Here is a 14,412-nt window from a genome sequence, read left to right as displayed (position 1 = left end):
TTCCGGTCGTGGGGCCTGAACTCTGGGCCTGGGCGCTGTCCCTCAGCTCTTCAGCTCAAGGCTAGCACTCTACCACTTGAGCCACAGAGCCACTTCCGGCTTTTTTCTTTTTGCTTATGTGGTGCTGAGGAATCGAACCCAGGGCCTCGAGCATGCAAGGCAAGCGCTCTACCACTGAGCCACCTTCCCAGCCCTGGAACTTGTTTTGATAAACATAATTTTATAGGATCATAAGCACATACCTATTGAGCCTTTGTGATCCTCTCCTAAGAATATCCTCCTTGGGTCTCACTGTGTGAGTCCTGTGTAATTATTATGTTCAAGTGTACTTTTGTCTTTTTCCATCCAATGTGTTTACTTTTAGATTTATAGGCACATTCTAGTTACAACAAATGAAGGAAACTATGCAACCTATGTTTCTATGGGTTTAGCTTACTATGCTACTACACTGTTGGTGAGACTAAACTTGTTCAACCACTTTGGCAAGAAGTATGGAGGTTCCTAAAAGGCTAACCATAGAGCTTCTCTATGACCCAGCAATTCCACTCCTAGGGATTTATCCAATTGACCACGTATCAGGCCACACTCAAACTACTATCACAGCCATGTTCATTGCAGCATTGTTTACCATAGCCAATATATGGAGTCAATCCAGATACCCCTCCATGGATGAGTGGATCAAGAAATACATACATAATGGGATTATGTGCTTCTGTCAGAAAGAAGGTTATTTTACCATTTGCAAAGAAATGGAAAGACTTGTAAAAAGTAATCGAGGATTGTAAATTTGCACACTCTTACTATATGGTTAAGGACTATTTCTATGCTTCTGATAAACTCTTACAGTGTACATGTGAGATGTAATTTCATCATGCATGCTGTGGTTTATGTTCAGGCTTCTGAGGTTGCTTTCTCTGCTTTATTACTCATAATCTTGATACTTTTCCATCAGTAACCCTCTTAACCTTTCTCTCTTTAGAAAGTTTCATTTTTTGTTCATTTATTAAAATTGAATATTGGAATTTTTCTCATATAATCACTAATTTAGCTGAATAGTATGAGTCTCTAATTTTATTAAGTAACTTTAAAAGCCAAGTTAAAAAATTTGAGCATTAGAATATATGCAAGTACTCACTATGTGATTTTTGTTATTTTGGATTCAGCAGACATCTGCTTGTTGTTTGCTTTAAACTTAAATGCAGTTATGAATAGTCATAATAGTTTATGGCAGATTAAAAGATGGAAAGTTATTCTAAAATAATATAAACCTTAATGTATCTTTCAAACTGATAATTCTGATTATTTTTAGCAAAACAGTAGACTTTGGTACCATTTAGTTGTTTAGACTTTATTTTCTAATTTTTAGGGAGGCCTCCTTAAGATTATACTGCCTATTAGTGTGACATATTTTTTAATTCCCATAAAATGCAGTCTCATCTTCTATAGTAAAATCCAGTCTTGATCCTTGTGTTTCCTACTACATTAAAAAAAAATTAGAATCAGAACTTGTTTAGCTTTTATAATAGAAAATAAGTAGTTTCCTTTAATTGAAGAATGGTAATTCCTGTAGAGCATGAATTATCTATCTATTAGCTATCTGTGTGTCTATCCATCTATCCAGTCTGCTTTTGTTAGACCATGAGTTAATAATAACTGCTTAAATTTTTAAGTAGTTGAAGAAAGTTAAAGAGAAAATCTTTTTGTCAAAATTATGTGAAATTTGAGCATAAACCACATAAATAAAGTCTTAGGCCCACAGCTATGTCCATTCATTTATGTGTTGTCTGTGGGTGATTTCAGCTGCAGCAGTGGAGTCAAGCAGTGGTGTTGTGATAGTGATCATGTGACCTGCTCATTGTTTGACGCTGCTGTTTGGCAGAGTACAAATCATAATGAAACAATGCAACCCAGAGCTGTTTTGAGTGCCACACATATTGGTGTCTTGCAGCATTTTACTTCCTTTTCATTATCCAGTCATGTCAAAAGAAGAGGAGAAAATGTTTTTTTAAATATATATTTGTTTATTGTAAAGATTCTGTACAGAAGGGTTACAGTTACATGAGTCAGGTAATGAGTACATTGCCTATTGAGCATTGTTACCTCCTCCTTTGGTTTTCCCCTTTCATTCCTTCCCTCCCCACTTCCCCAAACGCCTCTTTTATAGGCACAGTAGAGTTGTTTTGTTAGTAAGTTTGGCATCAAAACATCAAGTTTGGTTTTTAGTTGACTAGTATGCTAGAATTTTGTCAGACATATTTAGGAAGCATTTTTGAACTGAGTTTAATACTTTGGAAGATCTGAAAGAATTAGAAGGTTTGATATTATGTTAGGAAATTTGAAGATAACAAAGAAGTTGTATGGGAGACACTGTGTTTGGTGGATTGAGAGAGGTTTTAGGAGGTGATTATCTTTAACAGAAACTCATAACCTTGCTTAATCTTGAGAAATATAAATATTTTGAGTTGTGGTACAAAAAGCCATCCATAAAAATGATACATTTCAGAAATTACAGTTTAAGGAAGTGATACAAAGAAATAGTTTATTTCTTCACTTTATTTTCAATGATAAAAAAGTCACTTTAGGCAACTGTAGTCCTATTTTTTATTAACTCAAGGTCATAATTAGAATGATAATATTGGGGACTTTATGTATGAAATAAAGGTTAGGTAACTGTGTCTAAGAGTTGTAAATTTAGAAAATAATAGCTGACAGTTGGATGTTCTAAAAGTTCTAAAAGTTTATTATATACCATGTTTTTAGGATTTTATCTTTTAGTATAATTAAAAATTCAAACAATATGCAATTGGGCTGAGGAGTAGTTTGGAGTAGAGTAATTGCCTAGTATGACTGAGGCCATTGAGCGGAAAAGTAAAAAGTAGAGGAGGAGAAAGTGATAAAGACATAGAACTCTTTTTTATTAGTTTCACCTTTGATGTAGTGTGACCAAGACAGTAGTGAGAAGTTGGTTGCTATAATTTCAGATGGGAATGACATATGATTGACACTGATTCTGCAGTTGGTTCAGGTATTCTATATTTCCATGAATATTAAATAAGATCATATCAATGTATCTATGTATTCGTCTATCTGAAACATAGATTTCTACACAACAGAGAATCTATGTCTGTCTGTCTGTCTGTCTGTCTATCTGTCTGCTGTCTGTCAATCTATATCTGTTTAACAAGTCACTTGGAAGCCAGATGCTTATGGCTCATGCCTGTAATCCTAGCTACTCTGGAAGTTGAGATCTGAGAATCATGGTTTAAGGCCAGCCTGGGTGGAAAAGTCTGTAAGACTCTCATTTCCAGTTTACCAACAAAATCCTGGAAGTAGACCTGTGGCTCAAGTGATAAGCTGCTAGCCTTGAACAAAATATGCTCAGGGACAGGGCTTAGCCCATGAGTTCAAACCCTAGGATGGGAACAAAAAAAACCACAAAACAAGTCCATTGGAGCCTGGGGATGAAATGTAGCTTCTGAAAATGGTCTCTAATTTTGATAAAATAATTCCTTATCTGGTAGTGACAATGTGAACTATTCCATATAATTGAATTTGCCACATTTTCACATGTTAATGTAATTTCTGTAGATATGCTTGCTTAATTTCATTTAAGTTAATTATTATCTGATAAGACACAAGCACTTATTTATTTCTTAGTGTTTTTCTTTTTCTTTTTTTTGTGTTATTATGGTTTGGAAAACTTCACATATAATTAAGACTTCCAAAAGTACACATAAAGTAAGAATGTTTAAAGCTATAAGATGGAGTTAAAAATCTGTTGGCATGGTTAGTTAATTCTACTTTTGTGTCTTCTTAGTGAAAATTCTTCTCTAAGAATGAAACGATATGTTGATTTGTTGTGTAGTATTGAGTTTAATTCCAAATGGATTTTATAATGTAGGTTCCCTGTAGTTTCTTTCTGATTATTGGATTTTGATAGTTTACATACTCTGCTGGAACCTTCTGTGTGTCCCAAAGGAGTAGGGTTCCTCTGATAATTTTGGGAGGGAATAGAGTACATGGGGTACATTCTTCATGATTAGTCCTCTATGCACATACTGCAACAGGTGGGTGTGACCTATGTTTGCATCCCATATAGGTGCCATGTTGACAATAGTTATTACACCTTCCTACTGCTTGGGGTGAATTCTTGAGAGCAGGATTTCAGGCCCCTTCTTGATGTACTTACTTGGGGTTGGGTTGTTAGCTGTTTGTTTATTTTTTTTTTCCGGCTCTTATCTTTGAAGTTCAAGTAGCTGTTAAAGTGTAAGAGGGATGCAGTCATGGCTGGAGTAAGAGGTAAATTGTCTCAACTGGGCTTGATGTGTAGTTAAGTGTCAAACCATACTGCCTCAGATGCTGGGTTTAACCTAGTACTGTTCAGAGAAGACAAACCACAGTACCAACATAGAAACAAATGAGATATAGAAATACTGTAAAAACCACTTAGAAAAGTACAACAGGGTAACAATAGAAAAGAAAGAGGAAAACATAAATGTAGAAGTAGAATGAAAATGTAAACATTGATAAAAGTAAAAATAGTAATAAAAAAGAAGAAAGGAGGAAGAAGAAAAATAAAAAAGGAGCTAGAAGTGTGGCTCACATGGTAGAGTACTGGCTATAAAAGAAAAGAAAAAAAACATGGAGAGTTTCAGGCCCTAAATTCAAGTTGCAGTACTGGCACACAAAGAAAGGAAGAAAAAGAAAAGGAAAGAAAGGAAAGGAAGAAAAAGATAAGGAAAGAAGAAAGGAAAAGAAAAATCTAAAGATTAAAATTAGATGAAATAAGAAAAATAATGAAATAAAAATGTTCTTGCTAGCTAAGATACTTGGATTAGAGAAACTTCTTTCTGAGTCCTTCGATATTGGAATCATCCAGTATGAGGTTAGTGGGGTACTGCTGAGACCTGCTGTAGTTACACGCGGCTCCCCTCAAAGGGACTGAGGTCTTCAAGGCTCAGGTGGTAGAATGCTTGCTTAGCCATATTTAGGCTGAGTCCTGCCCTGTTCTTGCCTGGCTGACTTAAATGCATGTTGTCCACTAAAGTGTTAGTAAGTGCTTTTGGTGCCTGCACTTGGAGCCACCACCTGCATGGCTGAGCTGTGGAGTAGGCAGGTTCACTCTCACTCCAGAGCCTTTAGTCTGTATGCCAGAGCATGGTAAAAGCTGCATCACCTCCCTCGATGCCTTAGAAGGAAGGCAGGAAGCAAACAGAATGCTGACTTGTATGCTGGCCAGTGGATTGCACAGGAGCTAAACAAACCATCTGCCTTGGTGTTGACATTCTCAAATCTGTTCCCCCACCAAACCATGTGACCACTCACTCCTCAGAGAGGGCAGGATGATTGGGCACTGTGCCCTCCATAGGCCAGTCTGCATTATTCTTAAATCTTTGAGCAGATTTGGGACAGAACCTCCTTTACTCTATGACTATGTGTCCTGGCTGTCACCACCTTGTCACTCTAAGGATGCCTTTGGGTACCCTGAATATTGAATGTTCCCTGTTTTCTGAGTTCCAGAGTAGTTTACTTTGTAACCATAACCTTCTCAAGATGATTTTTGGTTATATAGCATTCAGAGATGGCGTGTGTGTGTGTGTGTGTGTGTGTGTGTATACCTAATATATGTGTATATATTTGTGTACATGTGTGTGTCTGCTGAGACTGAGGCTTGAATTCAGGGACTGAGGAGATAAGAATCTTATGGACTATCTTGCCCTGGTTTGCTTTGAATTGCAGTTCCTAGATCTCAGCTTCCTTAGCAATTAGGGGTTTCAGGCTTAGACAACAACACCCAACTGTAATGGTTTTTAAAAGCTTATTTGTAAAGCAGGAGTCAGTTTCAGAGTTCTTAAATCCATATCCTTCATTTAAGACTTACCATGGGTTTCTCCTCTGGCCAGGACTGGTAGGCAGCTGTTGTTACAGGGGATGCCTATATTGCCCTTTTCACCTTGGACTTGTGACATTGGATTCCTCTCCCCTTGCTTGGGAGATGTTTGGAGTTGGGGATTGCTTTGTACTTTGCTCTAAGCTATTTTCCTGCTTGTCTGTGCTACTTAGTTTTCCTTTTACCTGGAGCTTTTCTTCTTCTTCTTTTTTTATTAATAAGTATTTTTTATTGTGAAAATACTGTACAGAGGGGTTATAATTACATGAGCAAGGTAATGAGTACATTTCTTATCAAGCATTGTTGCCTCCTCCTTAGTTTCCCCTTCCATGTGATTTTCTCTGACTGTTTCCACTTGCAGTGTCGTGTAACAAGTTACTTCTATTTTATCATCTTGCCCCAGGACTTTGTGAATTTCTTTTTGATGAACTTCCATTTGTGTTTTTTGTCCGTTTTCCTGTTATATAATCTTCTTCCTAATGCTTTTTCTGCAGTAAAGACACTTTTGCTTGTATTTTGCAGTGTAAATATTATGGTCACACCCTCATTTTTGCTCTTGAAGCAACTTATTAGATGTTTTAATTCAAATAAATTTAAATTTTATGTAGATTATAATACATTCTTTGTATTTTTGGACTTCATGTCTTGCATTGAAAGGTTGGACTTAAATGTTCTCATGTGTGCCATAGGAATATTAGTTTTATTGATAGAATTATTTCTTCAGTTTACATTAAGTGCTGAATAATTTCATAAAACTCCAAATTATTTGGTCTGTGATTGCCTATTATGTATATTAAATTATCTTGAAGTCTAATATAGAAAATATTTCTCTTTAATATATAGGTATATAAATAACTTTCCAACTATCACATACTATGGAATCTCATTTTTTACTTTAAAATAAGCATAACTATCTATCTTATAATGTAACGAGAGGGGGAGAATGATGAAAGGGGTAACATCATTGAAGATGCAATGTATTCCTAAACTGATTAGTTGAATGGTAATTCCTGTCTACAACTACTTAAAGATAATAAAATATAATTAAAAAAAGATTGTTATGAATATGAAATGAAATGAAATATGCAAATTATCCCAATAACCATTATTTGATGCCTAGCAAATGCCAGTCAAGTTATGATGTGTATGTAGTATATTAGTTCATTTTATCTTCACAACAATGGTAAGGCAGATATTACTCTACCAAAATTCCAAATGAGGAAAAGAAATCAATAAGTTTAAGAATTTGCCCTGAGTCTCAGCTAACAATGGGCAAAGTCAGAATGCCAACATATGGTTTTATGAAAACAGCAAGTACCATCTTTTCTATATATCCTCCTTTTGTGACAGAATAGGCAGTTATTTACTTTATTTATTATTTGGAAAACTTTTATTCAAACACTGAATGGTTATGAAGAATTGGATAAAATGGATAAGTGTCTGTGCATATGACGTACCTAGGACGAACCTAAATTGATCTATCACACACAATTAAAGTTGAAGCAACAATAAAGAAGCTTCAACAATAACATGCCCTGAGACAACATGGATTCATGGCTGAATTCTACCCGTAGACAGTGATTTACTGGGCTTCTCTTTTCTTCCAACTTTGTTTCAATTTCTCTCTCTTCGTTTTTTTGTGCCTGTCCTTAAACTCAAGGGTCTGGGCACCGTCCCTACCTTTTTTTGCTTAAGGCTAGCTCTCTACCACTTGAGCCACAGCCCCTCTCAACCGCATTTTTGGTATTTTATTGGAGATAAAATACCACAGCGTCTCACAGACTTTTTTGTGTGTGTTGACTTCAAACTGGGATCGATCCTCAGATCTCAGTCTTCTGGGTAGCGAGAATTATAACATGAACCACTGGTACTAGGTTCTTTTTCTCTTGTAATCATAAGGCTATAAGCCAACATTGCTCACGAGTACTTACTTCGAGTATTGAAAATATTATTTTCTGTGCTGTCCAATTAGGTAGCTACTAGTTACATGTTTCTCCTTAGCACTTGAAATATGACTAATGCAACCAATTGCCTTCATTTTAATTAAATTCTAGTTCACAACTAGTTTAGGTATTGTAGCCTTAGATATATGAATGCTCATTTGGTTTATGTAAAGCAGTTGGCATATTTAACATGATAATGCTGAAACATTCCTTTCCAGGGTGAAAACATTAGAAGAAGAACTTATGCAGACCCAACAACTGCTTTTAAACAAGGAAGAGACTGTCCTGGAGCTAGAGAAAAGAATTGAAGAGTCTTCTAAGACCTGTGAAAAAAAGTCTGAGTGAGTAAATGAAAAAACAATTTGAAGGAGTAAAGTTTAATTGATGTGATTTTACGTAAATACTTGTTACATGGTACTATAAATATAATGGAAATGGAAAATATCATGTTCTGTATTAAACTTTGTATAGTTGAGTTATTCTCTAGAACTCTAGAAAAATATGGTGTAGCCTAGGAAATGGTAGTCTATATTCTTATATACTGTAATAATTATACATCTCAACGTTTTAAGTGTGAAGAATCCTTTGTTAAAAGCTGTCTTTACTTTCCTACATATATTTTTACCAGGAGCACTGTAAATTTATTTGTTACAAAATGGCAAATATTACCTAAATAGTGACACAATTATATTAGAAGGAAGGAAACAAACTCACTGAAAAATAGTGTTGGGTAAAGTAGTTCATACTTGTAATCCTAGCTACTTAGACACTGGACAAGTCAGCAAGACAGGTTTGTAGATTGCAAAAAAAAAAAAGAAAGAAATTTGGTAACATAGATATCTAAACCTGACCACATTCCTATCCAATCTTTTCCCTGACTTCAGAAAAGGTTGTTTTTTTTTTTAAGTCCACTTCTTGTGATTTTAAAAAATAAATCTATTTTATTTTACCAGAATGTTTATTATTGATTGATGGTGCCAGTCCTGGAGCTTGAACTCAGGGGCTTGGTGCTATTGCTAAGTTTTTTTTGACCAAGGCTACTGTTCTACCACTTGAGCTATAGCCCCACTTCTGGCTTTTTGATGGTTAATTGGAGACAACAATGTTATGGACTTTTCTGCCCAGAATAACTTTTAACTATAGTCCTCAGATCTCATCCTCTTGAGTAGCTAGGATTACAGGCATGAGCTGATGGTGCCTGGACTGGATCTTGGTGCTTACTTTAAGTTTTGACCGAAACACACACACACACACACACACACTGTCCTCTGCTTTTTTCCCTAACTGGATCTTGGTGCTTACTTTAAGTTTTGACTGAAACACACACATACACACACACACACACACACACACACACACACACACACACACACACTGTCCTCTGCTTTTTTCCCTAACTGGATCTTGGTGCTTACTTTAAGTTTTGACCGAAACACACGCACACACACACCAACCTTTCCCTTAAACCACCCCATTCTTTTCTTTTTCAGGGCTAGTCATCAGACCTTGGACCTGAGTGTGCTAAACAAGTGCTCTGCCACTGAGCTAGTACAGTGTACTCCAGATTCTCACCCCACTTTGTAATCTCTATGTTTTCCCATTTCCTGTCTTTGCCTTCTGTTCTTTTAGTTTAAACATATTCTAAGAGTACCTGTGCCATCTGTGCTCAGTAATTTCCTCAATTATTGCTTCGGTTTTAACCCATATATTGCTGGCTTTTGCCCTATCACGATAGAAATAGGAATTTCTAAGAATACCAATGACCTTTTACATTGATGGCTAAATTTAGTAGAAATGCTCCCTGACCTCTTTATTGTATCTGACTTTGCTGACTTCATGTACCTTCTTTTCTTGTGGCATTTGGAACACAGTGCCAGGTTACTCCAATCTTTGCAGCTACTCCTTTGCAAACTTATTATTTTCTACTTAGCCAATTTGTTCTGGAGGTCCCAAAGGCATAGTTCTGGGCTCTGTGTCTCTTCTTCCTGAACTCCTCTACCTGCTTTCCTAAAGATGGCCCACATTTATTCTTCTTCAGATTTCTTGCCAACTTGATATTCCTCTTTTGAATAACAGTAGTATCCAACATGTACTACTACTAAAGCAACCCTAGGTACTAAGTACCCATCGAGGGTTAGGCACACAAAAGGAGGGGAAAGGCTGAGCAACTGCAGTAATTATAGTATTGTCCATTGTGTAAATATTGAACTGTGTAACTTGAGGGTAGGGATGGGAGGGGGAAAATGTGGGGAGAATGGTGGAAATGTCGATATTGACCAGAAAGCCTGGTATTCATGGTCGTACTTAAAGAATTGTAACCTCTTTGTTCAAGTACTTAATTAAGAAAAAAGGAAAAATACAAACAAAACAGAACAAAAAAGAACCTATATTCCCCATGTAAGACTAAATTAAAAATCTTAATATATGCCCAATCCAGGCTCACCTGCTTTTCTCTTAGCATTCCTTATTCCAGTGAATGACACACCATTTCTTCTATTATACCACCAGAATATTTCAGGATGAAGCCATCTTAGTTAATTATATCTGCAATAGGCTTTTTGCCAATTGAAGTCATAATCTGAGGTTTAGGTGGTTAGGAACCTGAACATACCTTTTTTTTGTTTTTGTAAAACTCAATTCATATTTTTAGTTGTTGACTTACAAGTAAAGGTGCTCTAAATAGTCATATGCAAATTTTTGTATGAACATAAACTATAATTCCTCTGGGATAATTTTCTAGGTGAGATTGAAATACTATGGTAATAGCAGATTTAGTTTTCTAAGTTGTAGTATTACTTATGCTCACTCATAATATGCACTTGATTCAGTTTCTCTTCATCTTCACCAGTATTTGGTGTTGTCATTATTTTAGCTTGCTTATTTGTTTGTTTGATGGTACTCCAATTTGAGCTAAAGGGATTTGTGTTAGCTAGGTAGGAGCTTTACCACTTGAGACTTGCCTTGAGCCCTTCTTGCTTTTGTCTTTTTTTCAAATATGGTCTTGCCTTTTACTGACCCTGATCATCCTATTTATACTCTCCACATAGCTGGGATGACAGGTGTGTACCATCATACAAAGCTTTTTATTGATTTTGAACTTTTTGCCTACTCTGATCTTGAAACGTCATTCTCCTAATCTTAGCCTCTGGAATAGCCAATATTATAGATGTGAGCTACTGTGCCTGGCTTCATATTATTGTATTTTATTTGAACCAATATAACAGATATGTAGAATTACCTAATTTATTTTTGTTTGTTGTAGTTTTGGGTGAAACTGGAGATGGAATTGAGGGCCTTGTGTTTTCTAGACAGGTACTCATGTCCTACCACATAAACCATGCCTTCAGCTCCATTGTGCCTTGGTTATTATCGAGATAGGGTCTTGCTTTATGCTTGGGCCAACGTGGACTATGATCATCCTATCTGTGCTTCCCTATGTCATGGGGCTACAGTTACGTTCCAGCATGCCTAGCCATTGTTTAAAATGACGTCTCACAAACTTTTTACAGCTAGTGGCCTGGTCTCCACCTCCCAATTGTGCCTAGCTCTGATAGTTGTTTTAATATACATTTCCCTAATGGCTAATGTAAGAACATCTTTACAATGCATTGTTTGTCATTTGTGTATCTTTTTTTAAATTGAAATACCTGGCCAACTTTTTTTTGCCTCAGTTCTTTTTTTCCCCTTCTTTTCCTTTTTTTTTCTTTTCCTAGTGCTAGATTTGAATTCAGAGACCCATACCTATAGTTTTGTTCTCTACCTCTGAAGATACAACCCTAGTCTTTGCCTAATCTTTTTTATTTTATTATTGTGAAAATACTGTACAGAGGGGTTACAATTACATGGGCAAGATAATGAGTACATTTCTTATCAAGTATTGTAGCCTTCTCCTTTGTTTCCCCTTCCCATCCCATCCTCTCCCTACTTCCTGACCCAACCTTCCTCTCCCCTCCTACCAAAGTTGTAAAGTTCATTTTCGACATGACTAATCTTTAAGTGGGTTGTTTCGTTATTGCTGAGCTCTTCCTATATTCTAGACAGTAGTCTTTTCACATATGTGTGATTTATAAATATTTTTCTGCTGGTAGGTAGCTTGTGTTTTTATCTTGATAGTATTTTTTGAAAGAAAACTTTAATATTGTCCAGCTTACCTACTAAACTACCTTAGTATGTTGTGCTTTTGGTTGTTATCAAACTTGAGAATTCTTTGTCTATCCCTGCATTTTGACAATTTGTTTTGTGCTTTTTTTTCTAAATGTTTGATAGGTTTAGATTTTATATTTTAAGTTCATGGTCCATTTTAAGATAATTTAAAAATATACATAGTTAAGTTTTCTACACACCTTAATAAAGTATAATAGGCAAAAATCACAGGTTTTAGGTATGCAGTGAGATTATTTGACATACTTGTATTTTGTGAAATAAATACTACATTCATTAATGTTAATTGACATGTCTTTCATCTCAGCTAGTTACCTCTCCCCTTTTTAGTTTCTTTAAAATATATACTTATATGTATATTGTTATTATAATGGTGATGTACAGAGTTACAGTTATATAAGTCAGGTAATTAGTACATTTCTTTTTGAACAGTGTTAATCTTTCCCTTGCTTTCTCCCTGTTTTTCTCTCCTGTGCCCACCCACAAGTTATATTGTTCATTTTCAGCATAGTGCCTAGTGAGTGTCCCGGCTACATTTGTTTGACCTCTGTCCCATCTATTCTGTGTCTCTCTTTACCCCCATTAAACAGATAAAACAAAACAAAAGGTACAAGAAACAAAAACAGCAACAAAGGAAAAAAATCTTTTTTCCTTTTCTTGGAGTTTATTTTGATAAATATAATTGTATATGATTGGATGTACATAGCTTTTGAGCCTTTCTGATCCTCCTAATATCATCCTCATTTGGATTCACCATATAAATGTCTAGAGACCTACATAATTTATCATGTCTCGGTGTATTTTGTGTCTTTTACTTTGAGTTTACTTGTAGATTTATAGACACATTCTAGTTACCACAGATCAAATGAGGGAAACCATGCAGCCTATGTTTCCTTGGTTCTGGCTTACTTCACTTAATATAATTTTTTTTCCAAGTCTTTCCATTTCCTCACGAATGGTACATTATTATTCTTTCTGATGGAGAAGTAGAATTTCATTGTGTACATATACCCTATTTTTTGGATCCATTTGTCTATGGAGGGGCATCTGGGTACCTCCCACTTTTAAAACAAAATGTGCTTGGCTTTATGATGAGAATATTTAAGGAAATTTTACGTAAACAACTGAGTAAGGTGAACTATGTCATCATGCTGACTTTATGTTCCTGGCATCTACTCACATCTGCACGTTTATACACTTTGATGGACACCTTCCCTTTCCTCACCCCCCCCCTTACCCCACTCCTTGTGAGCATCCCTCTGTTTTCTCTTTCTATGAATTTAACTGTCCCAACCATCTCAGTTTTATGAATTGAATGCAGATCCCTTATGCTTGCTAGACAGGTGCTCTACCATATGTGCTACACCCAATTCCTTCTTGATTTTTTACTTTGTTTTTCAAAACAAAAGGATTTCATACTAACTTTGTCTGGGCTGGCTTCTACCTTTGTATCCCCAGTAGCTAAGACTATAGGTGTGCACCACCATGCTTGTTATGTGTTTTTTTTTAAATTTTATTGTATAGAGGAGTAATGTATAGAGGGGTTACAGTTACATAAGCCAGGTAATGAGTATACTTCTTTTCAAACAATGTTACTCCCTTCCTCATGTTCTCCATTTTTCTCCTCCTAACTTTGCTCCTCCCAAAGCTGAATACTTTATTTCCAACATAGTGTCTAGTGGATTTCACTGTTGAATTGGTTCATCCTTTGTCTCACCATTTCTGTACTTGCCCTCCCCCTCCCCAAATCACATAAACTTATATACAAGACAAAGGGTACAGAAATCAAAAACAGTGACAGAGGGAATAAACCAAAGAAAAAAGAAAAGGAAAAAAAAGAACCACAAACTGTATAAAAAAGCTCTTGTTTCCATGTCTAGGAGTTCATTTTGATAATTATTTTATATGATCATATGCACATAGCTATTGAGCCCTTGATCCTCTCCTAAGAATATCCTCCTTTTTCTCTCTGTGTGAATGTTTACATTGCTGTTTAATTAATCATATCCATGTGTTATTACTTATCTTTTACTGTGCATTGGGCTTACTTGTTGGTTTATAGGCACATTCTAGTTATTACAAATGAGGGGAACCATGCAGCTTATGTCTCTTTGGGTCTGACTTACTTCACTTAGTATAAGTTTTTCCAAGTCTTTTCAGTTCCTTATGAATGAGACAATGTTATTTTTTCTGGTGGAAGAGTTCCATTGTGTATATATACCACATTTTCTTGATCCATTCATCCGCTGAGGGGCTTCTAGGTTGATTTTATAACTTGGCTATGGTAAACAATGCTGAAGCAGGTTGTGCTGGTGGCTTTAGGGTGTCCTGGTTAGTTGCACCTTTTGAGTAGCTGGAATATAGCTGTGAACCAGTGTGCCTGGCTCTAAATGCAAGTTTTTTTGATATATATTTTTT

The 14,412-nt window shown here is 35.9% G+C and overlaps 1 protein-coding gene across 1 annotated transcript in view; it reads left to right on the top strand.

Moving 5' to 3' along the window:
• Nucleotides 1-14,412, top strand: part of Fer (fer (fps/fes related) tyrosine kinase) — a 356,813-nt gene that overhangs the window by 56,097 nt on the left and 286,304 nt on the right. The window contains exon 7 of the mRNA XM_013020434.1: nt 8,052-8,174. Within this exon, the coding sequence (XP_012875888.1) occupies nt 8,052-8,174 (123 nt within the window). The remainder of the gene's footprint in view (nt 1-8,051; nt 8,175-14,412) is intronic.

Source organism: Dipodomys ordii, unplaced genomic scaffold, assembly GCF_000151885.1.
Source record: "Dipodomys ordii isolate 6190 unplaced genomic scaffold, Dord_2.0 Scaffold50, whole genome shotgun sequence".
Classification (NCBI taxonomy): Eukaryota; Metazoa; Chordata; class Mammalia; order Rodentia; family Heteromyidae; genus Dipodomys; species Dipodomys ordii.
The sequence above is the reverse complement of the archived record's forward strand: the minus strand, read 5'-3'. Positions and strand labels throughout refer to the sequence as shown.